Genomic DNA, 26,020 nt, shown 5'->3' on the forward strand with positions numbered 1-26,020 from the left:
GCACTTCAACCCCATCGCCCGCTACAACACCACCGAATGACGACAGTGGTGGCCTCTCGACAGGCGCGAAAGCCGGGATTGGTGTGGGTGCTGCTTTTGGTGTTATCGCGCTGCTTGCTTTGGGCGCTCTTATCGGGAGACGGTCATATAAGAAGAAGAAGGAAACCGCAGAGGCGACAACCTACTACGAGCCAGTCAAAGCAGAATTGTCATCATCAGAGTCTAGGTACGAAGCTCCTAACAAGGATGTCTTCCTGCACGAGGCTCCGGTCCCGCAAAAGCCTGTGGAATTGCCTGGTGTTCCAATCAGACCTCAAGAGTTGCCTGGCTCTGGACGATAGCCCAACTTGGCAGATGACAACGAGCTGGCATGCTGCAGAATTGATGGCTTAGCACAGCGATGCGTCGCAGCTGAGCGCTAATGTAAAATTTGGATGAAAGGCCGTTCATTTTGGGCGCACATCACGAGTGTACGTCCTATCGAATATATCGCGTCATTCTTCAGTCCAAAGACTTATTCGTAGGCTCCAGGTGTATCGCTTTTTTTGATTTAAGTACAGGGTAGCGGCAGTGTCGGCATCAAAATCGGAAGGTTTCACAGCTCGATTGAATCTATACAAGACAAGTCAACGTCTACACAGTCTCCCCGTAGGGCGCACCCTCAAGCTTGAACCCACCAGGCTGCAGCTTTTGAAAGACAGCAGCGGGATCGTACTTGTTCGCAACCGACTTGAGCTTTGCCAGCTTCTCGTCTCCGTAGCTCGGAATTACGTTCTGGTACGGTCCAGCATAGTTGAGGTAGATGAACTCGGTGTACAGATTCCGGTCTTTCGCCTCAGCCTTGGCGGCGTTCATCAAATCCAGTGCGGCTTTGTTTAGCTGTTCATCCTTGGACGCGTCGTCCCAGACCACGTAAAGCAGAGTATGCATGAGTGGACCGTCGGCGGGGGAGAGACCAAGTGCGTTGCCGCCCTTCTTGCTCATCTGCTCCATAGCCGGCACGGTGAAGGCTTGAAACGCCAGAGCGCCCTGGTCCGCTAGCGGGCCTACGTCCTTTTCGTGACGCGCTTGCAGCCAGGCCATGAACTCCCTATCGAGCTTGTATGTGGCTGCCCAGAATGCATAGCGACGGCCTCCGGGCATTTGGTTGGTGAGCATGACCGTGTCGTTTGCCAAGGTCCTGTTCAAAGTATTCGCCATGAGTGGAGGGATGTCAAGGTACTTCTTAAGAATAGCAGGTGGGTTGGTTTCGTCAACGGGCTCGAGGTACTCCAGTTGGATTTGGGCCGCCGCGTTGCCCGCTGTCACAGCAAATGACAAGATCTGGGCTGATTTGGGGTCTTCGGTAGCGCCCTCAGCCATCGATGCAAAGGCATCGATTAGCGCTGGGTAGCTGGCCTGCGTATGAACTCGGGTGCCGCCCCACATCAACCCCTGGGGAATTGTCTCCAGCTCAAATCTTGTAACGACACCGAAGTTGTTGCCGCCTCCGCGAAGGGCCCAATACAAATCAGGGAACAGAGTTGGCGTGACCTTCAAGATGATTCCCGATGCAGTTACAATCTCGTAAGACGCAACATTGTCGCATGCGTATCCGTAGATACTGGACTGGTGGGAGATGCCGCCACCAAGAACAAGACCGAGGCCTACATCTGATGCGCGCCCACCAATGACAGCGAGGTTGTGCTCTCCAAGCTTTGTATATACTGCCCCCCATCGGTTTCCGGGTCCGATAAATGCAGTCTTTTTGTTGCTGGAAAGTGTGACCTCGTTCATCGCCTCCATGGTAATGGTTATGCCACCCTCAATGCTAGACGCGCCTGGGAACGCGGTGTGTCCTCCACCCTTGACTGCAAAGGGACATTGTGTGAGGCGGGATACTAATATCGTCGTCGATACGTCGATCGCTTTCGAAGGCCGGAAAACGCAGGCTGGGTTGACAGACGCTGCCTGGTTAGACCAGTATCCGCTCGTGAAGGTATCGTAGGATTCTGAACCGCTAGAAAGTAGCTTGCTTCCGAAGATGAGCTTTAATGAGCTACACTGTTTAGTATGTTAGCTGGAGTCCTCTACACAAGTGACGTGACAGATTTCTTACAGCGGCGGTACACGGGCTAGAGAGTGAGCGCTTCTCGACCAAAGCAGCCAAGTCGGGAAGAGCAGAGACATTGACGCCATTGGCGAAGAGGGCTTCCGTGACGTTGAAGTCAGTAGGCTCGAAGGCGTCCTGGGCGACTGCGTTGCCAGCGAGGGCTCCAAGTATGGCAAGGAACGAAGCCTTCATGTTGGGCTTGGATTGGAGGTTCGGTGGAAAGAAGCTGGAGCTTTCCAGGACTATTTATTACTGGAAAGACATTGATTCTGCGCGTCGTTTAGCAACCTTACCTGGGCAGATGTCTCCTTGCGCTTTGCGACTTTAACGGCCCCCGAAGGATCATAAGTCGTTGTCTAGAGGCGCCGCAGTATAAACCGTTGCTTGGCCGCATACCGCGCCGCATTTCGGTTCTGCCGTGGAACCTGCATCGAAGAGGTGGCGCTGCCTGAGGCGAATGAGCACACTTCAATCTCGGAGCATTGGCTCAACAAGAGTCGCGTGCAGATACGCGCATGTGCAAGAGCTTGTGCGTTGGAACAACCGGATGCGAGTCCATTCTCGCGTACGCGACGGAGTCCTTGGTGTGTGTACCTAGTTAAGCATGGATGGAAGCGAGGTGCAATGTGGTAGATGAAGCACCCTCCACGCGTCCCAGATAAGTGGTGCTCTAATTGTCGGCTTTAATCCGTCCTGTGGCTCTGATTGTTGCGCACAGGTAGCGTGCCTATTGAAAGAAAGTAGGCAGTACATTGTAGGTCAGATGAAAGTTGAAGGGCGACCCTTCCTGCCAGCCCGTCACGCCCTGCAGGGCTTGTTTCGAGGAGAGTGGGCCGCACGGATGCTGAATAAGCGCTAGATCGCGCCGCGCCCTCCAGCACTGTGCCTGGTGGCACCTGCACGACACTCCGCGTCAACTCATCCATTGCCTTGGCAAAGGGATTGCTCTACCCGATAACAACTGCATCTTGATCTGCCGCAAGCGAAACGAACCGCAGTGTCATAGGAGCGTTTTATGCTCCGGAGGCAGGCGATTAGAAAAGCGACGGCACGGAATACGGCAGGCGCAAGCGACCTCTCTAGTGCCACTCTCCGTCCACCGAGAGTCTTGTACGCTATCAAATTTATCCTACTCTTGTGTAGGATGGAAACGTGTATCTTTGGTGCATGGCTGTTTACCCTGCTTCCTTCCAGAATTGACCAAGCTTGTCAGCTCGGTCATGAACAAGTCCACACTGCCATCAACATGCAAGAGCAAGTCTGGGGGAGGTATACTAAATTTACAACAGTGAGATCTTGGATAGCCCTGCCTACCCCTGACTACGATCAAGCAATCAGCTATTGTAGATCCGGTGCTGGAAATTGGTCATGGCCCTTTGGTCAATGTGATCCCCTCTGCCGGTAGACACGAAACCTGAGAGTGGTGTTACGCCGCATGCTCGCATGCACTGACACGACAATGATATCGAATAACTATTTGTTCTCGAAGCTTGCTTCGATGGTCAAGGACCGATACTCTCCATTGTATCTTTGTTGTCTTTGTTTACTTCCAGTCTACACCATATCAGCAACGATGTCGGCAAAAACAAACGGTTTCGCCCAGGGAACAGTGCTGAAGATCGCATACTCTATGCTTGGCTTGACGAGCTCAGTTGTCCTTGCGAGGGTCGGTCTCAACATCGTCAGGCCGAGAAGGCTGACAGCCTCCGACTACTTTGTATTTGTCGCATTCGCCATTTATGTGACGATGTGCGCTCTCTACATTGCATTGTCGCCCTATATGCAGAGGGTATATGCCGTATCGAACCGGGAAATACTGCCTTATCCAGAATTTCGGCATGATAGTATGCTGATGGCGAAGATGGTTTTCATTGCCTTCTGCATGTTTTGGGCGGTGCTTTGGTCCATCAAACTGTCTTTACTGCTGCTTTATAGGAGATTATTGAATGGCATATCTCCGCGCTGGACCTTTGTGTGGTGGTGCATAGCTGCAATCTGCTTAGTGGTAAGATATCACAGTTATGCTGACTTTGGTGGCACTCACTTGGACGACGGCTGACATTGGAGACAGACTTTTGCTGGCAATTATGTTTTCTACTTCCAGTCATGCGGTACCATACCTGGCTTCTGGACAGGAGGATGTGTAAGTCCTTGTTGTGCACACGATACATACTGCGCTGCCTACTAATCACTTCCCGCTCTAGACTGGCGAAGGTCCGCACCATACCCAGCTTGTCAGCCTGTACTTCTCCTTTGCCGCAGATACTTCAACAAATATGATGAGTATGTCATGTAGCACCTGTACATCTCTGTTCTATCTGCTGACTGTTAGCTCTCATAGTTATGGCACTTCCAACATTTCTCACCTGGAATCTCCAGATGCCAAGAAGCAAGAAAATATCAGTCTTGTGTCTCTTCGCAACGGGTGTCGTTTGTATCCTCTTCGCCTGTCTCCGAGTCACGCAAGTTGCGATCAACGCATCAAAGCCCGAGGCTGCAGGCCAACCACTTGATCCCACTTGGCTCGCTATCTGGGGCATGGTGGAGTGTTCCATTGGTATGTCGAGGCTCAGAAACCATTACATACAATCACTAATCTTGTTCCAGCTGTCATCATCGGCTGCTGCCCCGCATTCGCCGTTCTTCTCAACGCTTTCCGCTTCAATACCTCTTACGATTCGCGCGGCTACCGAAGACAGACTGACGGCTTCGCGGACAGAAGCAAGGGGAGTAGATTGGAGATCAGACCTATTGGAAAGAACAGGCCTTCAAAGCCAGTCTTTGAGCAGGAATTGGCGGATTTACACTGGTCTGACGCGCATAGTAGCCAGGAGGAACTGAGAGCGAAGCATGATGGCATCATGGTGTCGACCACGATAATGCACGAGCAAGACATGATAGATATGTTGGGGAGATCTTAATAAAAAAGCTTGCGCTTGAGCGTCGCCTCCCACTACCTGACATTAATGCTCGCTGTCGTGTAGGTGTAGACATCTGGCGCGGCCTTCAGTTGAATGCCTTGCTTGTTTAATAACTCTCCAATTGCGGGTCGTGTGCAGTGATCCTTTCGTGGTGGTGTTGGACGATCTCTTCCGGCCTTGAATAAAGAAATCCTGAATCCATTTCAAATCATCAGCCAGTACACGCAAATTATGTGGTAAAGACGGTGAAAGTCATTTCTGCTATGCGTCCACTCACTGCTCCGCTGCGCGCAGCAAAGCGATCGATGACGTCACGTACCTAGACCCACCCATGGATGTTGGGGGCGCAACACGGCACCAGCACTCATTTCCAGTCATTGCGAAATTACTGCGCACCACCTTTTTGGCATGCCTTGGGCCCAGAAAGGCATGGTGCACCTGATTTGGAAAGGATCGAAGCAGGGAAAACACGGGAGGCCAGATGTGGTGGGGTTTGGCGATCATGATCGCTCTCCGCGGTCCTGGAAACCATAGATGCTGTCAGCTCCACACGTTCACCCAGACTTTGGGAAGGCATCAAGACAAAGTGGTGAGGCGCATGCAGTGGCACGATGAATACTTGATTGCTAGCATTTAGCGCACGGTTATGAGCCTCAACGGTGTTGAAGTTAAGTCTCCATTCTAGCGTCCCGCGGCTTCTGATCGCCACTGATGCGTGTGGCTTGCCCCGTCGTTAGTGCGTACATGACGTAGAGCGCGATTGCGGCCCTACGCGTCTTTCTTGCCGTATGAGGGCCAATACATTGCAAGGCTACCCTCCACTCTTTACCCTTTGACCTCGATACATTCACACCTACGCACATCTGACGCCTGATACTGAACGTCAACATGTCGACCGGAGGTGTGGTCTACAAGGACCTCCTGCCTATCCCGGATACGGACCCTACAGAACATGAGGGGAAGTCTACCACGCTACGGAATGCGCCTACGGAGAGCCATGCGCTAGCTCTAGAGGCTGCTAAGTCAGCGCCTCCAGAAGAGAAGGGTGCAGCGCAGATAGCTCACGGAGATGAAGTGGTGGACCTTGGATGGAATGAGCCAAAGGAACTCGTCGCGAAGCCGCTCGTGGGAGGTCTGGGTAACGAGGACTTGTGGCTGTTGGTCCGACGTTTCAATAAGGTGAGGCAAGGTGTAACTACAATCCTACAATCGGGTACTGACAGTGAGTAGCAAATGTACCATGTCAAAGAGATTCCAACAGCGCCTCCTGGAGGCTTGGACATGAACATCGCGGATGAGGAAGAATTCTCGCCAGACAAGCTTCGCGCCAATATCGAACGCTTATATATGACTATAGTAAGCATTTGGAGAGCGAGTAACGAGCGCGCTTAATTTAACCGCGCATAGGGCATCGGTCTAATCGGATTCGGCAAGCACATCGTTCGCATCCGCTCATGGAGAGAGACGCGTCGCACTGCATGGTTCTGCTCCGCATACTTTGCCGCCTGGATTTTCGACATGATCGTGCCCTTGATAACGGTGACTTTGGTTACGCTCATTGTCTACCCCCCGGCTCGTGGTGCCATGTTCCCACCAGCACCTATCGCTCTTGTCAGCTCTACGGGAGGTGTACAGAAGCCGAAGTCTGGAACTCTTGGCAGTACAGACAGTGCTACTGGAGCACCTGAAAATCATAAGGGTGAGGCTGTTGAGCAAGAGGCCTCGAATTTCGTCAACGGCTTTGCGTCGATAGCGCTATCGAGCGCGACTGGCAAGCACCCACAGGGAGAGCCTCCAGATGAAGACTCTCCCGACAGCAGTGTACCGGACCCTACTAGGCTCGCCATCGGTGCTGCAGATGCAAGGGATCAGGCTGCTGGTGTCAAGCCCAGCAAGCACCACGACAAGACTAAGGTTCCCATGGAGACTGCCATGTGGACGAAAATGAGACCTATTATGCACGGTATCGCAGATGTCACGGACACTTGGGAGCGGTTCGCGAAGTAAGCAACCTTCTATCAGCGTTCACCTGAAATTACTTACATGATCACAGTATGCTTGAGCCAACTCCCCCATTCCCAAAGAACAGGTCTCATCTTCGACTCGCAGTCGTAGTGGCACCGCTCGTTCTTGTGTCACTGTTTGTAACATCGTACATGTTCATGAAGGGTGTCACTTTCGGTGCTGGCTTTGGTTTCTTCGGTGACCCTGTCATACAGCGAGGACTAGCGCTTCTGAACAAGAAGTTCCCCAACTGGCAAAAGCTGCTCGAGCTCCGTAATACGCTACTCAAGGGTGTACCTACCAACGCCCAACTCACCGTTACTCTCCTTAGACTCGGCGAAGCAAATAAAGCCCCACTGCCACCGCCGCCTCACGTAGCGCAAGCACCAGAAGAGAAGCCCGTCGATATCAACGAAGAAGAGTTGCGCGCCACAGGTGCCGACTGGCCGCTCAACGCAACCCAAGAAGAACTCGATGAAGCCATGGCTCACGACCCTACTACCGCGCACGAGACCGGCGGCGAAGACATCGATCAAGCCAAAGACAGCAAGCACGGCAAGAAGGGAACTAAGATCCTCAACTTCTTCCGCGGCACCGTCAAGGGCGGTGTCGAGACCACCATGACGGCTGACAAAGTCAAAGCTGCCGCCGGCTCCACCCATGCCAAGAACAGACTGGGTGCTGTACCACGCAGGGGAGTTGATCTCACATCCGGTCCAGTTGAATTCAAAGCCCGACATGATGGCAAGAAAGGACATGTGTACATCGCTACCAAGTCAACGATTCCATCTATCGCCTTTTCCACAGACAAGACTATCGAGAAGATTGGTAGCGCAGATAGAGAGGATCTGCATCCGTCCTGGAGTTTACCTGTTGGAGAAATCATGGAGATGAAGAAGGTCGGTGGCTTTGGCTGGAAGGCGAAGTTGGTCGTTGGTTGGGCTATGGGACGGGAGGTCGCTGATGGATTGATCATTACTGACAGGCAGCTCAACGAATACCGCATAATGGCGCTTCCGTTGAGAGACGAGTTGTTCAATCGGCTGGTGGCTATGGGTGGTCAGAAGTGGGAGTGTTGGTAGAGGTTTCACGATTCCCACATTCTAGTTTTTACGAATGAATTTGTTCCATGATGATCTCATTGCTTGGAGAATAAGTATCTTTGTCTAGCCTTGAACTACCACTTTTCATCCCACCCTGAGGGATACATCCCATCGATTGTGCTCAGACACTGCATGCATAGTCCGCCGTGACGTGAGTCAAACCACTTTTAGTCCCACCTTCCTCCATGTGCAATACCGTGAAGTCGCCTCGCCCCCACCTACTCCTCCTCCATATCCATCTCATCGTCACCGTCGTTCTCAACAGTAGCAATGGTAGTACCATTGGCAGCGGCAACTCCTGCATCGTATGAGTCACAAGCCTTTGCCGAAGCCAACGCCAGCGACTGTTTCATCACCAGCTTACTGGTGTTAGCATTCAAGCCCTTGGAGCGACACATCTTCTTGAGCTCGTTCTGGTTGTACTCGTCATCAGCATCAACTATAGCCTGCAGCAGGGTGTCCTTGTCCACCCTGCGCGGAAGATCAATACCGCGATTCTCACATATCTTCTTCAGATCAAGGAAGGAGAGATAAGAACGCGGATCGGTGTAGTTGGGGTCCACTTTCTTGGTCTTGGTCTTGGTCGGGGCCGGAGAGGCGTCCTCGCTCTTCTTTGTTTCCTGGGCTTTGCCCTTGGTCTTGATCTGGGTGTTGCGCTGAGTCTTCGAGATCCTATTCGCGTTGGCTCGGGCAAGGCGGATCTGGGCTTGGGCGGCACGCGTCATGGCGCGATGAGCCTTTGCTTGCTCTTTGGCTTGGCGCTTTTCGGCGATCTCCTCTGCCTTCTGAGCGTTGAGCACCCTGGCGTCGTTCTTGATCTTAGCCTCCGCAGCTTCCAGGGCGTCCTTGTCGGCCTGCTCCTTGATACGGGTCTTCTCACGCATCATGCGGAACTCTTCCATCTCCATACGGCGGGCGTCGGGGTCGTCGTCCATATCGGTAGGAATGCGGGCTGTACCTTCGACAAGTTCATTGTAACGGTTACGGCAGGCCTTGGCAGAGAAGAGTGCGTTCTTGTTCAGGCGACGCATGTAATCGGAGACTTTGCGGAAGCGCCAGGCGCGAATGCGCTCCAACTCGTAATTGACCTCGATGTCGGCAAGAGCGTAAGACTGAACCAGAAGTTCATCCTAAAAGTTCATATTAGCCAAATCAAAAAGGGGGTGTCACTTGACCAGGTACTTACATCAGCGTATTCCCACTCCTTGTATCCCTCCTTCAGAAGGAAGTCGACGTTCTCACACTGAGCAAGGCGGATGCGCATGATACGCGTGGAGATGGACTTCTGGTCGTAGCGAACACGGCCATCCTTGGCGAGTTTGTCCGCGATCTGGCGATCACTGAAGCCCTTCTCACGCATCGTCATCATGAGTTCGTCATCAGAGTCCAACTCATGAGTGACACGCTTGTGATAAGCTGGGAGACTCTCGCCCTTACGACGGTCAACACGGCCAAAGGTACCGGGCTTGCGCGAAGGCTTGCTGTAGAGGAAGCTGTTGTCTTCATCCAATATGAAAGCCTCAGCGTCGCCAGTTGGGACACCAATGACGGATCGCTGAAGACCCTTGGTCTTGGAGGCGTTATTGGTTCGAACGCGCTTGCGCTTCTGACCGGTCATGTTGTCGTCGTACTCGGGATCGTAGTCATCTACCTCGTCCTCGACCTCTTCTTCTGGAATACCAAGATCTTCATAGCCATCGAGCTTGAAGTCGCCATCATCGGACTATTCCAAGTTAGCGAAATCAGAATGAGCAAGTTGTATACTTACATCGTCAGCTGCTTGAGCAGCGTCCTCGATGTAGTCGTCGTCCTCACCACTAGCACTGCCGACTGCGTCGTTCAAGTCGTCCAAGTTGTTCTGAACGGGCTTCGCGTCGTCTGACTCGTCGCCTATGGTTTCTTGTTAGAACATGCGCAGACAGGACAATCATGACAGTACTTACCGTAGAAATTGAAAGCGTCATTAGCCATGTTGCGGACTACAGTGATGAGTACGGTGGTGATATGTGTAGTGTCGGTACTGTGAAGCGCGACACAGTGATTGATTGCGTGACGTGCTTTATCGTTTCGGTGTACTGAAGCACCGCGGGGTAGTCTGTCGGGTCTGCAAAAGAACAAACGCGTTAGCCCACTGTAGGCGCCAAAGGTAAAGGTGGGTAGTCCGATTGCGCACGGTGTGCGGCCGGAGGCTTCAGTGAGCCCAAAGCAGATAATTCGCGCAGACAAGAAATGTATTGACTTACTTCAAGGTTATTGTGAGCGATCAAGATGATGGAGGAAAGATAGAGGAATGAAGTGATACACTGCTTATATAGTGGGGGTAGGGAGGAGTGCGGGCGGTAGACGTAGTCAACGAAAGCACGTGATTGCGATTCCTCTGCGTCACCTACATGTAAGAGAACGAGGCAGTAGTGAGAATGCAGCTTTGAGATATCATATCTGATATGTAGGACATGAATGAGGTGTAGGTCCCTGTCACAGATTGAAGTGCTCCCCTTGAAGGCTCGGATTTGGTCAGCTTCGGAGTGATCAGGAGGCAAACCAAAACATGTGAATAACCGCAACAACCGCCCTGAGTTTTACTCAATATCGCTCGTTGAGGGTGCGTGACTAATGTTATCGCTTGAAATGAGAGCTGTGCTATGCTGCGGTGACCGGTCTCGTGATATTCGGAAATTCGACATAAGCAGGCGAAACCGCGTATCGATCGGAAAGCGTATCTTCCGAAGGAACCTCGAAGCCAGGAATGATCGCCGCCTGAATGATATGCCATTGTACTGTAGTCCTTGGACACCTATCGGATCTGGCTAATCGGTGGACCGAAAGTAGGTCGGAGATGAACTTATCTACAGCATCAACGTCAATGAAAGCTAAGGCGGAAGAAATGCCACTACATAGTAGCGGAAAGTCACGAGCCGTGTGTAGTTCCAACGAAGATTGATTGTGTGATCGCGGCTGCTGTTCCATAATTGGAACAGCTACAAAAGACACTGATCTAGCGATTATGAGTATTCGACGTCTTCCAAATCCAGGCAGACCTTTCCGAGCGCAATGCTTAGGCATGCATAGCGATTGTTTGCAGTGGCGGATTCATCGAAGGCTAATTTTGCAGAGGAAATCGGGATATCAGCAACCGAAGCTGTGAAGAGGGTTGCTGAGAGTTTGCATCCAGATCCTACCAGGAATTGACGTGTTCCAGAATCTCTCCGATCTCGTACTGTCGGGGCGAGGTTTGACGCGTCGCAGTGTGAGAAGTCAGGAGTCGCGCTAGTCGCCCCTCACGGCGTGGCGCGAGCTCTAGATCGATACCCCTGCCCATGACGTAGCACGTGTAAACGCGGGACATCAAATCAGGGCCTCTACAGCGCCGACGACGACATAGCGAGCGACGCCGAGCCTGGAAGATCGCCCCCAAGCATTCCACGTCAAATCTAGAGTGCGACATATATCCTACGAACGCCCTATCACCTACGCGTCCCTCATCACACCCGTACCTGCCACCAACACCCAAGGCAGACGCGCACATCCAATATGGCATCCTATCTGGAGAAAGTGCGCCGCCAGTCAAAGCAGCTGTTCCCTCAGTCAAAACAGAAACCCGGTGCCCCTCCCATCGAAGACCCTCCCAAAGTCTCGGAATCCGCCGTACCGAAAGTCGAGGATGCTGCCGTCCCAAAGATCGAAGAACCCGCTGCTGGCCCCAGCGGCCCTGTACCCTCTCCGCCGGCACCAACTGTCGCCAACGCCAGCGAAGAAGTAGGAAGCGAGCCTGTCCTTGACGCCGAAGACCAGCAGTTTCTTGAGCGACTTGCCGCCATCGCCGCAGAGCCCGAAGGCACGCCCCCACCTCTCCCTCAGCGTACCGAAATAGTCGACGACAATGGCGAGAAGAAGGTCGGCAGGGATGCGCAAACAGCACTCATGGACAATGCAGACAAAGTGCCGCTCCCCATGAGTCCACCCGAGACCACTGCTGACACTAGCGACAAGGGCAAAGGGAAGGCCGCTGAGGGTGGACTGGGCAGGAAGAAGAGTGTCATGTCCTACTTCCAGCTGCCCAAGTTCGCCAAGAAGGACGGGGAGAAGGCCTCGAAAGACAAGAAGATCGTAGTCACGGAGAAGGACAGGACCCAATTCGCAGACGACCTACTCGCTGCCGCCGAATCCGCCAAGGCTGCCGAGCTTACCGATGCGCAGAAGGAGGACAAGGAGTTGACGGATATTTTGGATCAGCTCAACCTCTCAGCTGTCAACAACCGCGTCTTCAGCTTCAGCAAAGAGTCAGAGGAGCTTCTCAACAAGTTCACGCAGGTTCTAAAAGATCTCATAAATGGGGTACCGACAGCCTACAACGACCTCGAGAAGTTGTTTACAGATTACGACAACCAACTCAAGAAGATGTACGGCAACCTACCGCCTTTCCTGCAGAACCTGGTCAAGAGCTTGCCTGCCAAGCTCACAGCCACTCTCGGCCCAGAGCTTATGGCTGCGTCGTCCGAGAAGCCAGGGTTCGATGCACAGGCTTCCAGTAAGCCCAAAGGAAAGAGATCTATGCTTCCCCAAGTGCCAAAAGTACCGAGTCTGAAGTCACTGGTGTCTGCCCAAGGTGCTGTTGCGACGGCGCTGAGGAGCATTGTGAACTTCCTGAAGTTCAGATTCCCTGCTCTGGCAACTGGAACCAATGTCATCATGAGTTTGGCAGTATTTGGTACGTATCACGCCCATATCGCATCGCAACCAAACTAACCCTATGTAGTACTGCTATTCGTATTCTGGTACTGCCACAAGCGCGGTCGCGAAACCCGTCTCGAGAAGGAGCGCCTCGCTGCTGAAGACGGCCAAGCTGGACGTATCAGCAGCGCCTCCTCCATCAACGAGGAAACCGACTCCATCTTTGGTGATCAGTCAAAGGCGAAGACTAGGGACAGCGGGAAGATCACGCCTGCTTCTCCACCTCAAGAGCCACTCATCATCAAAGACAACAAAGAGAAGGAAGAAGAACAGTCAGCGTCGGTAGCTGATCTCCCGAGTGTGTCGCATCTTCCCGATCCAAAATCGGGAGAGGTACCCCGCACAGCCACTCCACCTCCTGATCGCAAGTAGACTCCGTGGAGGAGCGGAGATGAAGCTGAGGTATTTGGTTCAGATTGATATTCCCTATGCGTATACCCTGCCTTTAAGTAATACTTTAATCAACGACGCATCATGACGCTATCGTTTCAGTTTGCAATACCGATGTTTTGCACTATATATCGGACTCTTCATGACGCATAAGAGCACTGATCCAATATGCACTGTCATCGATTCCCCCTCTCAAGGTTTTCTCGCATGAATCACCACGACCTCAAAGTACGCATGCACCTTCCTCTCCTTCACGCCCGACCTGAACTTAGCAAAGAAAATCTGGGCCTCGTCCACCGTCCAGCCCATAACCTTCGTCAGAAGATACAATCCCCAGCCCTCCGCTCCTTGCGTGATGTGCAGCAAATTCCACCTTCCCAACTCCTTCATATGGGGGTCTGCCGGCCACCCATTGACCGGAACCTTGTACACCCGCTCTTCGACATCCTTGAATCCCGCATTACGAATATACGTCGACAAATTCCACACCTCGTAGAATGATTTACCGAATCGCTCGGATGCTTCATGGAAGAGGTCGCTCCACTGAGACAAAACGTGTTCTTTGGTCAACGTGCCGTCGTCGGATTTGAACTGGATGCTCATTTCCATTTCGTGGAGGTAACCGCCTGGCTCGAGGTTGTTGTAAACTTGTGCGTAGAGTGCTGGCCAATCACCGATGGAGCCGTATAATGAGCGGATGTTGATGAAGTCGAAGGGCTGGGTGTATGTCCATGGGAGGGTTACGTCGTCGATTTCGAATTTGCAGTTGGGAGGTGTGAATTGCGGTTGGATGGGGGAGAGGTCTACGCCGAGGATCTCGGCACCGGGGTATTCTGAGTATGAAGTTAGTCGTAGTATCGAAGAGTGTGAGGGATGTTATCGGAGAGACATACCGTCGGCCATGTCCATACACCAAATCCCTGTTCCGCATCCCAGATCCAACACCTTCCCTGGCTCTTTGATAGGCGCCAGATGCAGCTTCTGGTCCAGCATGATCAGAAACATGTGGTGCGCAATGTCGAGTTGATCATTCTGGATCTCATCGTTGGGACCCCAGTAATCGTTTTCGCCCTCGCGGTACTTGTGGTAACGGCGGCCGTTTTCGAAACGACCTTTATGTATGGTTGAAGCGATGGACGTTGTGTCGCTTGCCGCGTCGTCGTCGCCTAGAGCCGAGTCTGCGTCGCTTGTGCTATCCTGCTAAGGTTAGAAGCTTCTTGAGGAGACACTGAGCGACGACGATTGTCTCGCGGCGCATAATGTCTGAATGAGCAAACTCTGTGAAAGAAAGCTTGAGATACGTACAACTAATACAAGTGGATTGACAACTTCCGCTGTTGGTGCAGGACCTTCCACTGTTTCTGAGGGAAGCCCCGTTGGGATTGCTTGACTAGCAGATGCTTCAGCTGGATCTGTTGAGGCTGCCTCTTCTTCTGGTGCGTTAGATGATACAGTAAGGTCATTCAGCGGCGATGCTGCCCCAGTATTTCGTGGCGCAACGTTCCTGGGCTCATCTCCAGAAATTGTACTATCAGATGATGCTGTTGCTGACTCGCCCTCAATTGCCTTCTCTTTTCCTTTTCCTTTTCCAAGAGTTGCCATCTTAGAGATTCTGTTTCACTCTGTAAGCTGAGCGACTTGGCTAATGGCAATCTGGCCGCCACAAGTTTTGTATGTCTCAAGTATTCTTCGAGCGACTGTTAGCGCGGCTATCAAGGCCAGTGACAATAGCCGCGACTGTGCCTCAATCGTACAGCAACGGCACGGAAAGAAATGGGGCAAGTAGATAAGCGAGTATACAAAAACCACTATGACGTCGTTTGATGGGTCTCGAATGACTTCAGATGCGGAAAAGGTACGGAAAAATTCAAAGATAGACCCTCCCAGAAGGGAGAGATGATTAATAACGGTAGGTGCCGTTGCGAAGACCCTGCCCAGACGGTAACATGATCAAGGCTGCGCCTCTCCACAGGGCTAGAACAAACTGGCGCTGAGGTCCGAAGTGCTTCACACCAACGTGCATACAAGGGCAAAAACGTGGTTGTGGACCGAGATCGCGGGAGCTTCCTGCAGGCTCGACACGACGCATCGTAGCCTGTTTTCGACCGGAGTGTTCTCCACCGAATGATTCGCTGGAGTAGGTTTCGCGATCGGACGAAATTTGATTGCGAAAACATCAAGAGTCGGTTACTGCTTCGTGTAGGATGAGACTTGAGTCACTTGACGCTGCATTGCTGCTGTACTAACTTGCCCTATCAGCTTGTTGCGTGCCTCAATCGCTCAGCTGGGGAACCTTGACAATCAACAACACGACGCTAGCGCAAGCAGTCTTGACGTGCCGCGGCGCTTGCAAACCACTCCGGTTCCCGCTATTCTCTGTGAGGGATTGGACTTGGTTCCAGATGTCGCCATGACTTCCGTCAAACGTTGCTCGTTGGTGGGGCACACCGAGGAAGGTATGGACAACACATGGCTTGGTCACCATGCAGCTGCGAGCTCCGCATCTTCTCCAATCCTCCAAATTGGTGCTTGACCGATCAGGGCCAGTAACAATGGTTCAATAGGAGCTTGCAGCAACGCTCTCCGCTAGTTTCTGTAGCGCACAACGGCGCCCGCGCTTTCACGAAGGGTTGCCCCACTGATGGGAAGAACTCCCATTCATCATTTGCAACTTCAAATCCTTGCGCTCTGACATCACTTCAGGCAAGCCATGGAGTCTGTTCCGCCCGAGTCATTGCTTGACAGCGTCTCACAGCGCCTGTACGCAATCGCATTCGTCGCTGTGGCGTTCTTCGCTATCGGCCGCATACGACAGTACTTGCGTCTGAGACATTTCGCCGGACCCAGGACGACGGGATTCTCTTGGCTGTGGCATTCCAGAGCTGTTATCGGTGGCCAATCTCCTAGGTACTACGGCGAGGTTTGCGAGAAGTACGGTACGTGTCAGGAAGGCAAAAGTGCTACGCGATCTGGTGGCCTTATACTGATACTCCTCATAAGGGCCGATTGCCAGGATCGCACCGAACCACCTCATAACATCAGACCCAGAATACTGGGCACGGATCAATGCGGTGCGTTCACCGTATAAGCGATCATCATGGTACTACCATAGTGCTCGGTTTGAGACGGGGAAAGACAATGTCTTTACAGATTGCGACAACGATAGCCATGATGCCAGACGGAAGAAGATGACAGCTGGGGTACGTGGATACACAATCTGGATGATGAGGTTGCGCACCTCTAGTGGAAATCTGGGCAGCTGCGTGACCAATCTGCACTTACTAACGTATTGCAGTACTCTGGTAAAGAGAACCCGACATTAGAGCCATCAATAGACCTCCATGTAAAAGAACTTGTGACTTTGGTGCGCAAGTATGCGGCCTCGAAAGCGTCAACGAAACCATCCCAGGCCATGGATCTAGCCCAGAAGATCCCCTTCTTTACGTTGGACGTAATCAGTCATGTAGGTTTGGGAGAAGCATTCGGTGACTTGAATGCCGACAAAGACCTTAAAGACTACCTGAAATCGAGCGAAGAAGGTCTCAAGATTGGAAACACGGCCTTCGCAATGGGTATAGCCTGGCTCAGAGACACGCCTATCATTGGCCCCGCCATCAGTCCATCGGAGAAGGATGCCACTGGGTTCGGTAACATGATGGCTCAAGCACGAAAGATAGTCGACTCCAGGATGTTGAAGTCGACTGAAGATAAGTCTGATATGTTCGCGTCATTCGTCCGCCATGGTCTCTCTGGAAACGATCTTTGTAAGTGACATGAGTGTTGTAACCCACGATTCCGGGCGTCGACTGACCCACCGTGCGTAGTCCAGGAAGTCTTCGAGCAGATTCTCGCCGGATCTGACACTACGGCTGCTGCCATTCGGACTATTTTGCTTTATGTCATGAGCCATCCGCGCGTGTATGCAAAGCTGCAATCCGAGATAGATGAAGCCGTCAGAAGCGGCGCGGCTCCCGCGTCTCCTGGTATCATCTCGGATGCAGAAGTGCGCCGCCTGCCATATTTAGGCGCTGTCGTCCGTGAAGGAATGCGAGTAAGTTTTGTCTTTTCTGCAAAGAACATAGATCTTTGAGCCAGTATGCGCTAACAGTAGACCCTGCAGATACATCCACCAGTCGCCAACATCTTTTCAAGAGTCACTCCGGATGAAGGAGATGTCGTGACCATCGATGACAAGGAGTATCACATCCCCGGCGGCACATTGGTCGGCTACTCAGCCTGGACGATGCACCGCAACAACCGCGCTCTTTACGGCGAAGACTGTGGTACCTTCCGTCCTGAACGCTGGCTGATTGAGACAAGCGACGAGGAGGCGAAAGACCGTCTAACCAGAATGACGAAAACCAACGATATGATATTTGGGTACGGTCGATGGCTTTGCCTAGGACGCAACATCGCGTTGATTGAGATACACAAGTGCATCTTTGAGTTGTTGAGGCACTTTGATCTGTCGTTGACCAACCCGCTGGAACCATGGAAGACGTTCAACTCGCTTGGGTTATGGGAGATCAAGGACATGTGGGTGGATGTCACCTTAAGAGAGTAAGGCTACTGCGGTCTCCGTGGGGTATATTAAATAGGCAATGGGCGCATCCGTCGCACGCCTCGTCTGGCGTAGTCAAAATGATAGTGGGATGATGTTCTGACGCGTTTTGCTTTGCTTGGTTGTGAGGGCAACATTAATGCTCGAGTTCCGAGCAGCCAATCGGCTGAAGCGCAGAGAGCGACGTACCAGCGACGAATATGTCTGAGCCTGGGAACCCTCCACCCAAATATGGCAGCATTGACCAAAGTCGCATAGCTCATATTCTGGAGATAATCGCCATGTGCGCAGACTTGACGGATATCTCCAACAGCGACAAACGGCCGTGGCTGAAGTAATCCGGAACATGGCGAGAGCGCTCCATATCAAACCAACCATGGCAGCCACCTTCGCCCGCCATCACAACTTCGACCAAGTCCCCACGTACAATCACGGTAACGCCATCGCGAACCAACAGCCACCTTACGATGCCTATGCCGCGTCGCATCATCATGTCGCAGTCCGCCACAGCAACATGGCAGCCTATTGCGAGCCCACCACCGCCAACGCCCAACATGCTGCCAGTATGAACGACCACGGGCAACAGCACGATAACAGCTACTCCCCAGACGACACGTCTGGAAAGCGCGAGAGCTTCCAGCATGGCTTAGCCGGCCAACATCACGACTACAGGATCCATAGCCCTACATCCGAAGCATCCTACATCGGCATCCAGCACAATTCGGCACAAGCACCCCTAGACAATGACGCGTCCGACCGTCAGTTCGCTATGCTCCCGCCTTCCAACTCGATACACCCTTCATGGCAATCCCTCCACGATTACGCGCAGTCGCACGCCGCCGAGAACGGATATGCGCTGTCTATCAATACGACGGCTAAGAACCGGTCGCGCATCAAACTCGCCTGCGTGTGCTATGGCCAGCCGAAGAACACCCACAAACTTACGGCCGAGACGAGGGTCAGGAAGAATAGGGTCAGCTATAAGACAGGGTGCAAGATGTGGATCGAGGGCAAGAAGCAGGACGACGGCACGTGGCTCTTGCGCGTGGGCGAGCCACAACACAATCACCCCGGGCGCGAGAGTGCTGGATGGGCTGTACAACGGAAGAGGACGTGGGGTGTAGTAGGAGGGCGCATCGGGGTTGGAGGCGTAACAGCGAAGGAGGAACTCGCCAAGTCAAGCCTGACACAAAATCAGGAAACCCTCGAAGACGTTGACGCGGAAGCCGACGGCGACGAAGACACAGTCTGCACATCTGCACAGGCACAGAAGAAGCCACAACATAGCCTCGAGCGTGGCGGTCTCGTATGGAAGATTGTCGAACAAGAGATGCTACGAAAGGGCGAGCCCAACCAGGGTCGCGATCGTGGCGTAGGACGGACAGTGGAGGTACTGCAGGCGAGACTACCCGGCATACACATCTTCAAGCGGGACGTATACAACATCCGAGCGCAGATAAAGCGAGCCCGGAAAGCAGCGGGCCAACAAGTCGGCGACGGCCTCAACAGCTCAGACGACGAGGCTGAGGGCGAAGTCGAAGCCGATATCCATGATACTGTACAACTCAACGCTGGAACCAGTACTTCTCAATCAGCCCAACGACCCGCGCCCCACCTGCAAAACACATACCAACACCCCACCTCTCACACCCTCAAACCGCCCGCGCCCTTCCCACTCGTCCGAAAAGATTCACGCATCGACCCCATGCTGGACAATCGCGGTCCACCACCACCGAATCCGCCTGAGGCCGTCGATATAGAAGTCGACCAGTTGAGGCGGGAGAATGCAGAGCTAAGACGCATGTTGACGGAACGGACGAAGCAGGTCAAAGAGAAGACTACGGAGTTGGCAGAGAGGGCGAAGGAGATCAAGGATAAGACCACGGAGATGGCGGCGCTGAAGAGTCAGGTGGAGCTGTTGAGTAATATGATGATGACGAGTGGGAGGGGGTTGATTGGGGGGTAGTGGATTGATGTATCGGGAGATTGAGGTGATGGGTAATGAGAAGGGTATGTACAACCCATATATTGTACGAAGAAGAGATATGAAGATATGCAAAGGTAATCAGATTTACATATATAATCGTAAACAACGAACAATCGAATAAGCTAAACAAAAAAGCCAAGAGGTATCTCAGAAAGGTATCCGTAAAAACAACCCTCCCAAAAGAAGTCCTTGCAAACTCCCAATCAACAACATCAGCGTGGTATCCAGCACCAGAAACTCCATCATAAGCTCATAGTCAACTCGTTAACCCGTCGCTCGTTTCAACGTTGTCAATGACGTGCTTTACGCCTCCTCGACCATGTCCTCGTCCTCACCCTCGGCGAGCATATCCTGCTCTTCGCAGCTACGCTCGACCTCGTCAGCGATAAACTGCTCGTACTCCTCCAAACTCTTCTGTACGTGGAGTTTGAAGCGCACGATGTCGTCGAGCATGCGCTCGATTTCGGTGTGGAGTTCTTCGCGGAGGGCGTTGGCGCGGAGTTGGAGTTGTTCGTACCTAGTGTGGATGATTAGCTTACTGTCATAGAAAGTCGAATGAGGGGAAGGGGTAAAGAACTTACTCGATGTTGACGGCCATCTCTCGTTGTACCATGAGTTGTACGCTTTCGCCCAGGCCGCTGCGCATACGGCCTAGTTCTTTCTCCATGCGCTCGATCTGTGCGTCAGATTGGCTCTTTTGCGTGTTTGTTATTTCGCGGAGCTTTTCTAGCTCCTCTTCTGCTTGGGCTACGCGGTGGCCGAGAGCTTCGACTTCGGCTTGCTTGTCGTCCATGGCTTCTTTGATCTTGTCGAGGAGATCGTGGTTGTTCATGTCGGCTTCTAGGGCTTGGTTGCGTCGTTCGGCAATCTCTTTGCGGAGTGCGATTATGTTGGATTTGACAGTACCACGGAGGTCCAGGTTGAGCAGATGTGCTGGTGAGTACCCTGTGCCTGCGTCGTGCAGAAGACGGTCTGATGCGTCCTGTGAGGAGCCACCCATTTGTGACCCTGAGAAGTTGGGGCCATCTGTGATAGTGAGGACAAGTTCATAGTCTTGCCCCTTGGCGTTGACGGCCGTAGAAGGGATGACGCCGATCTGGTAGCCCAGATTGTTGTACCGCTCGATTGTTTGTTCGAGTTCATCCAATTTGCGAGATGCAGCGATTTCCTTCTCTGCAACCCGCTTCTTGGACTCCTCCAAGCGGACTGTCGTTGCTTGGAGAGAAGTATCAAGGCGGTCTCTTTCATTTGCCATACGGTCGATATCCGCAATGGTCATGCCTCGACCGTCAATGATAGCTTGGAGCTCTTGCTGCTCCTTCTCTGAGGCCTCAAGTTCAGCCTCAATCTCTTCAATGGACTTCTCTAGGAATGAGCAGCGGTCACTGTACTTCTTGACCTTAGCGTCCATGGAGTTGTTGTAGTTCTCAAACTTGACACGATCTTCTTCGAGGATGCGGATCTGCTCCTCCAGCTTTTGGATCCGGGGGCCGGACTTTCCTAGTTCTTCGATCTGATCCTGTAGGTATTTGTGCTCGGCCTCAAGGAGGGAGACCTGCTCGTGATGCTGGGCATTGGCGGCGTCGAACTTGGCGGCCATTGTCCGGATATGAGGCTCCATGTGCTTCTTCTGTGCCTCTTCATCGTCATCGTCGTCTTCTGCGGAAAGCCAAGTGCTGTAGGCGTCTGACAAGAAGTCAAAGATGATGCGGTCTCCAGAGACGTCGAAGCCAGCCTCAAAGCAAGCGTCGTCGTATGTACCGGCCTCATAAGCCTGCATCAGGCGTGCCAATTGCATCATCCAGTGCAGAAGACCCAAGAATGTGTACCAGTTGTTTCCACCAACAGCCGCGATCTGGGACTTCATGATCGACTTCTCAAACGGGTACCGCATCTGCTTCAGTAGGACGGGCACCTCCTGATCGATGGACTTCTGGAAGCGATAACTGGGATCGATTCGGTTGTAGAGCCATTGGAACATGCAGTTGAAGTCCTTCTGCGTTGGCGAAGTCATGGCTTTTGCTGAGAGGACATGTTTTGATTCCATCTCAAAGTTGTTTTGGGTCAGGAACTCGAGCAGCTCCTGAGCCATGTGCTGACGGGTGCTCGCATCTTTGAGTCGGCGCGGGTCTGTCGGCGGGACGGATGGCATAGGCGCCTGTTGGAAGAAGGATTGTTTTACACCAGATTGTCCAGTCACATGCGAGGCTCGCGATTTGAACACGCTGCTCCGCCGTTGTGCGCTCTGCTCAAAGTTCGGCCCTGAAGGGGGGGCAGGTGTTTGGAATATGGAAGCGCCAGGCGCAAAACTCTTGCGCGCACTGCTTGCGCCGAAGTTGCTGGTTGAATTGCGATGTACTGACTGGAAGCCTTGCGCAAGGTCTGTTCCAGAGGATGAGCGTGGGAAGAGCGGCTGGCTCGGGCGACCGGGCGCGAGGGACATTCTACTTCCGCTCTTCGACCGGGCGTGATTCGGAGGGAATTGGGGCTGGTTCATGTTGTTGATCGAGCTAGAGCGCTTCATGGCGGAAGCGGGCATGGGAATCGCGGAGGAGTTGTTGTTTACTGGTCCTAGAGTCTGCGCGCGTGGTTAGGAGATGCGACGAGAGGGGGTCGCACGCTAGACTGACCTGACGGCGCACCGAGAACATACCCGGGTCGGCCATAGTATATGTTGTGACAATTATGCAGCGATTATCGGTCTGTTCGCGACGTCGCGGGTCAGCAAGGCGGGAGGCCGAGGGGGGTAGGGCTGGTGTTGATGCACCCGTACCCGCCTATGCAATGTTTGTTGTGATCAGGGTTTCGCGCTAGCCCACCGCAGCAACGCGCCTGGTCCGCGCCACGTGGGGTACGTATCTTGCATTGTTGACGTCTGATTATCTCGAATACGAGGCAGGTGGAGGCGGTAGTAAGGTAAGAGTGTTTATTTATAGCGACCGGCGGCGAGAGATGCCATGGCCAAAGACGCACTGTCGAAGGGAACGCTAGCAGATATTGATATGTAAAGCCAGAGTAAAGGAAGGCTGCCAACCCCGTCGTCCTCCCCAGTCGCCACAAGATCTCATCTCGGACGCACTCATACGTGCCACTTCATCGCTATACTGTATCGACTGGGGTATCGTTGTGCACATGCAAGCCAAAATAATGATGCCACAAATTTTCAAAACTCCAACCTGTGGCCCGTGAAAGGTATAAACAATAAGGACATTAAACTCGAAACCCGTTAGAAATGCATCGTCAACATGCCCCCGTTGAAAGTGTGTTTTAGGCGTCTACCACCGTGTCGACTTTGGCGTGTCTGCCTTTCCTATGTTCTTGAACATGTCATCGGCGCCGAGACTCAGCGTGTCTTCGTTGACACCGAAGGAGCTCAGGCCGGGCAGGGCTGGAGGCGGTGGGCCCTTGGGCTTGGGTGGTTGCGCAGCCTGTACGGCAGGTTGAGAGACGGTACGGCCATTCGAGTAGGTTGTGGAATCCACAGTGCCTTCTGGAACAGATCCGGAGATGAATGTCTTCCTCTTGCCGAACCAGCTGCCGCTCTTCCTCCTGCTGAGACTGGGGGCTTGGCTGTTGATTGTAGCCGGCGAGCCCGGCCTCTGGTCCGACTTCAAGCTGTCGTTGGACGACAGCGTCCGAATGCCGAGGAACTTGCGGACGGATGCAGGCCGCTTGCTCGAAGGGCTCGTGGGGGACATGGCGCTGGTCGCATCGCTGGTGCGGCTCTGCTGGAGGTGGCCATCAGCCGAGTCCTCTGACGCTTTGCCCGGCGGCGGGGACTCTGTCTGCGGCGGGGAGCCAGGCGACTTTGGGGTGGGATGCGACGACAGTGGGCCTTTTCCAGGCGTGGGCGGGCGAGGCGACTCGGGCGGGCTGTCGAGCGGCGCGGGTATCGACGTGCCCTCGGTCAAAGAGAAGTTGATGGGCGAAAGCGTCAGTGGCTTGAAGGAGAACTTGTTGGAGCCCATTGCAGTGTCGTGGTGGGAGACTCGTGTGGTAAATTGCGGTGGGCGATCAATAAACCCAAGGTGCGGTGGAGTGGAGGCAATTGAAGGCTGGGAGCGACGCGGCAGCAGATGAGAGAGTCTCGCAGAAGCCGCAGGCGGGTGGAAGCTCAGGAGGTGCTTTCGTGAAGCGGAGTACGGGCCAGGGATTACACGACGGTTAGCAGGGATCAGCGCCCTGCACCACCCAGAGGCGCTGCGGATACGGCGCGCCAGCCTCGACCTTCCCCAGGGACACGCCCTGCCTGCTGCCCCAGGGACAAAAAGAACAAGACGTGGACAAAACACGCGCGCGTCAGCAACCGTCGTGCAGCGCTGCATGAATGCGTGCCTGCAGCGCGTCACCTTCGAGCTTCTAGCGCGACAATTGTACCAGAGAATGCAGTGGGTCAGCCACCCGAGTCAGCGTCAAGGCATAATGCAGGAGAGCCGTGCCGGACGCGCATCGCATGTCGCCATCTGCCTCCGCATATCGATTTGATTGAGACCCTTTCTATGATCTTCAACGGTTATCTAGGCCCATATCCTTCTGGCTGCGACATGCTTCAAACACGCACTGCAGCCGTGTACCCCTCCAAAGTTTATCCGCCACATGGACGACCCCTATTGCCGTAGCTTCCGAAGCACCCTGATGTCATCGCTATGCACAACCTGATCCGGGCCACTCCTATCTTGTCTTTCGCTGATGCACCTCGTCCAATTCGGTAATCTCGTCGAGCAGTTGGCACGTCTCCTGCGGGTTCGCGATCCACGCCGTCGTACATGCCAACCGAGCCTTGAAGTCGTTCGCCCCAGCACTCAAGAACTGGTCGCCAACGTGCAATGTTTTGCTGCCCTCAATCCCGCCAAAGATCCGCTGACAGGCAAGGACACCCCAGGACTTATCTCCGATGTCGACGAATACGTCGTTTCCGCCGTTGAACGCGCAAAAGGGGAGACGCTGGCCGACCTCGGATATTTCCTAGCCACGTCAGCATTGCAAGCATTGCACATGGTCTCAAACCTACGAGTATCTTCTGCACGATCAAAACGGTTTCTTCCAGTGTCTCTCGGCAGAACTTGTGCCCGTCCTTTGGTACAATACCAACCGCTCTTTCCTTCCGGACTACGTTTGCCTCCATGCGGAAGTTTTTGACAGTGTCCCTCAGAGACACTTCCGCCAAGTCAAGCAGGTCCTTGATGTCCGACTCAGTCCACGAAAGCATCTCCTTAAGCAGCCATTCTTCTCGGGGAATCAGGCGCAGTAGAACTGGACTGTTCTCGTCGAACTTGAAACAGAAGTTACTTTCACCGCCCATGATGATCAGATTCTGTCGAGCCTCTAGGGGCAGATCGGATGCCTGGATGGCGTCTAGAAGCCCGTAAAGTCTGCCATAGTATGGCTTCGCCTCTGTGTACCCTGCGGCTGTGACAATGCCAATCTTTGATCCACGACGCATGAGCTGCAGGATCTTGGGAATGATCGGGTTGTCTTCTGTCAAGTCTTTGCCGTCGTCATACAAGGTGACATCTCCGTCAAACGTCACGAGTTCGAGTGGGCCGTTGCGGATGAGACTCATCACTTGGGCTGTGTTGAGAACTAGACGCACATCGTTGAAAGAAGGGGGGACGAAACGTCGGTGGCTGATGAAGCGCCGCTGATCTTGCCAGATGAAAGCGTCATGCAATGCTAAGGACGTGAAGAAGTTCGCTACTGTTGGAACGAGAAGCTTCAACTTTGATCTGTCGGGTTTGCCGTCTTTCTGGTGTTGGACTAAGTTGTGTTAGCCCTGCGATTTCACCGTAGACCACACGGACTCGTACGGCTTCAATGGGTTCATGACATACTGTGGTCGTTGATGATCTCTTCAACGTCGCGTAGGATCTCGGCATACCGCCGTTGAGCGATGTTGGCTTGGTGCTCGACTGACTCATCGCTGGGCTCGAATACCGCTGTTGGATGGGAGTGTAGGACAAAAGGCACGGCTAGGAGACCCTGAGGCAGTATAAGTATGTAGCTCGCGTTGTCTTACAAGCAGAAAGAGCATTACCTTGATCCACTCTATCTGTGTCGTACATTAGCTAGACATACTGGTTAGGCATCACAGGATACTTACGAGCTGATCTCTCCTGTGGGTCTTTCCGAATAAGTTAGTTATTTGAAGGTAGATGGTTGTCACTGTAACTTGTACACACCTTGAGGGCATCTGCCACACGGGAAGCCATCAAGTTAGCATGCTTGTCGCTA

General features: G+C 53.2%; 10 protein-coding genes across 10 annotated transcripts; 4 read left to right on the top strand and 6 right to left on the bottom strand.

Moving 5' to 3' along the window:
- Positions 1-633: 633 nt before the first annotated feature.
- Positions 634-2,284, bottom strand: J4E92_005591 (uncharacterized protein; the record flags this gene model as incomplete). The annotated part of the gene is made up of 2 exons (XM_051496971.1): positions 634-2,043; positions 2,099-2,284. The coding sequence occupies 2 exons, from the start codon at positions 2,282-2,284 to the stop codon at positions 634-636; spliced, it is 1,596 nt and encodes a 531-aa protein (XP_051352631.1).
- A 3,617-nt stretch (positions 2,285-5,901) lies between these two features.
- J4E92_005592 (uncharacterized protein) lies at positions 5,902-8,099 on the top strand (the record flags this gene model as incomplete). Its single annotated transcript, XM_051496972.1, has 4 exons — positions 5,902-6,192; positions 6,244-6,369; positions 6,421-7,016; positions 7,067-8,099. The coding sequence occupies 4 exons, from the start codon at positions 5,902-5,904 to the stop codon at positions 8,097-8,099; spliced, it is 2,046 nt and encodes a 681-aa protein (XP_051352632.1).
- Positions 8,100-8,338: 239 nt separating this feature from the next.
- On the bottom strand, positions 8,339-10,091 carry J4E92_005593 (uncharacterized protein; the record flags this gene model as incomplete). Its single annotated transcript, XM_051496973.1, has 4 exons — positions 8,339-9,250; positions 9,307-9,843; positions 9,889-10,010; positions 10,064-10,091. 4 exons carry the CDS (start codon positions 10,089-10,091, stop codon positions 8,339-8,341), a joined length of 1,599 nt encoding a protein of 532 aa, XP_051352633.1.
- Positions 10,092-11,651: 1,560 nt separating this feature from the next.
- J4E92_005594 (uncharacterized protein) lies at positions 11,652-13,223 on the top strand (the record flags this gene model as incomplete). The annotated part of the gene is made up of 2 exons (XM_051496974.1): positions 11,652-12,828; positions 12,877-13,223. The coding sequence occupies 2 exons, from the start codon at positions 11,652-11,654 to the stop codon at positions 13,221-13,223; spliced, it is 1,524 nt and encodes a 507-aa protein (XP_051352634.1).
- A 210-nt stretch (positions 13,224-13,433) lies between these two features.
- On the bottom strand, positions 13,434-14,704 carry J4E92_005595 (uncharacterized protein; the record flags this gene model as incomplete). Its single annotated transcript, XM_051496975.1, has 3 exons — positions 13,434-14,074; positions 14,135-14,438; positions 14,591-14,704. The coding sequence occupies 3 exons, from the start codon at positions 14,702-14,704 to the stop codon at positions 13,434-13,436; spliced, it is 1,059 nt and encodes a 352-aa protein (XP_051352635.1).
- A 1,247-nt stretch (positions 14,705-15,951) lies between these two features.
- Positions 15,952-17,805, top strand: J4E92_005596 (uncharacterized protein; the record flags this gene model as incomplete). The annotated part of the gene is made up of 5 exons (XM_051496976.1): positions 15,952-16,177; positions 16,242-16,441; positions 16,537-17,005; positions 17,066-17,292; positions 17,362-17,805. The coding sequence occupies 5 exons, from the start codon at positions 15,952-15,954 to the stop codon at positions 17,803-17,805; spliced, it is 1,566 nt and encodes a 521-aa protein (XP_051352636.1).
- Positions 17,806-18,178: 373 nt separating this feature from the next.
- On the top strand, positions 18,179-19,768 carry J4E92_005597 (uncharacterized protein; the record flags this gene model as incomplete). The annotated part of the gene is made up of 1 exon (XM_051496977.1): positions 18,179-19,768. One exon carries the CDS (start codon positions 18,179-18,181, stop codon positions 19,766-19,768), a length of 1,590 nt encoding a protein of 529 aa, XP_051352637.1.
- A 324-nt stretch (positions 19,769-20,092) lies between these two features.
- J4E92_005598 (uncharacterized protein) lies at positions 20,093-22,455 on the bottom strand (the record flags this gene model as incomplete). The annotated part of the gene is made up of 3 exons (XM_051496978.1): positions 20,093-20,306; positions 20,371-22,367; positions 22,420-22,455. 3 exons carry the CDS (start codon positions 22,453-22,455, stop codon positions 20,093-20,095), a joined length of 2,247 nt encoding a protein of 748 aa, XP_051352638.1.
- A 609-nt stretch (positions 22,456-23,064) lies between these two features.
- Positions 23,065-23,757, bottom strand: J4E92_005599 (uncharacterized protein; the record flags this gene model as incomplete). Its single annotated transcript, XM_051496979.1, has 1 exon — positions 23,065-23,757. The coding sequence occupies one exon, from the start codon at positions 23,755-23,757 to the stop codon at positions 23,065-23,067; it is 693 nt and encodes a 230-aa protein (XP_051352639.1).
- A 703-nt stretch (positions 23,758-24,460) lies between these two features.
- On the bottom strand, positions 24,461-25,998 carry J4E92_005600 (uncharacterized protein; the record flags this gene model as incomplete). The annotated part of the gene is made up of 6 exons (XM_051496980.1): positions 24,461-24,754; positions 24,801-25,546; positions 25,621-25,768; positions 25,824-25,838; positions 25,890-25,910; positions 25,969-25,998. 6 exons carry the CDS (start codon positions 25,996-25,998, stop codon positions 24,461-24,463), a joined length of 1,254 nt encoding a protein of 417 aa, XP_051352640.1.
- Positions 25,999-26,020: the final 22 nt, after the last annotated feature.

This window comes from Alternaria infectoria, assembly GCF_024043175.1.
Source record: "Alternaria infectoria strain BMP 0036 chromosome Unknown scaffold_8, whole genome shotgun sequence".
Lineage (NCBI taxonomy): Eukaryota > Fungi > Ascomycota > Dothideomycetes > Pleosporales > Pleosporaceae > Alternaria > Alternaria infectoria.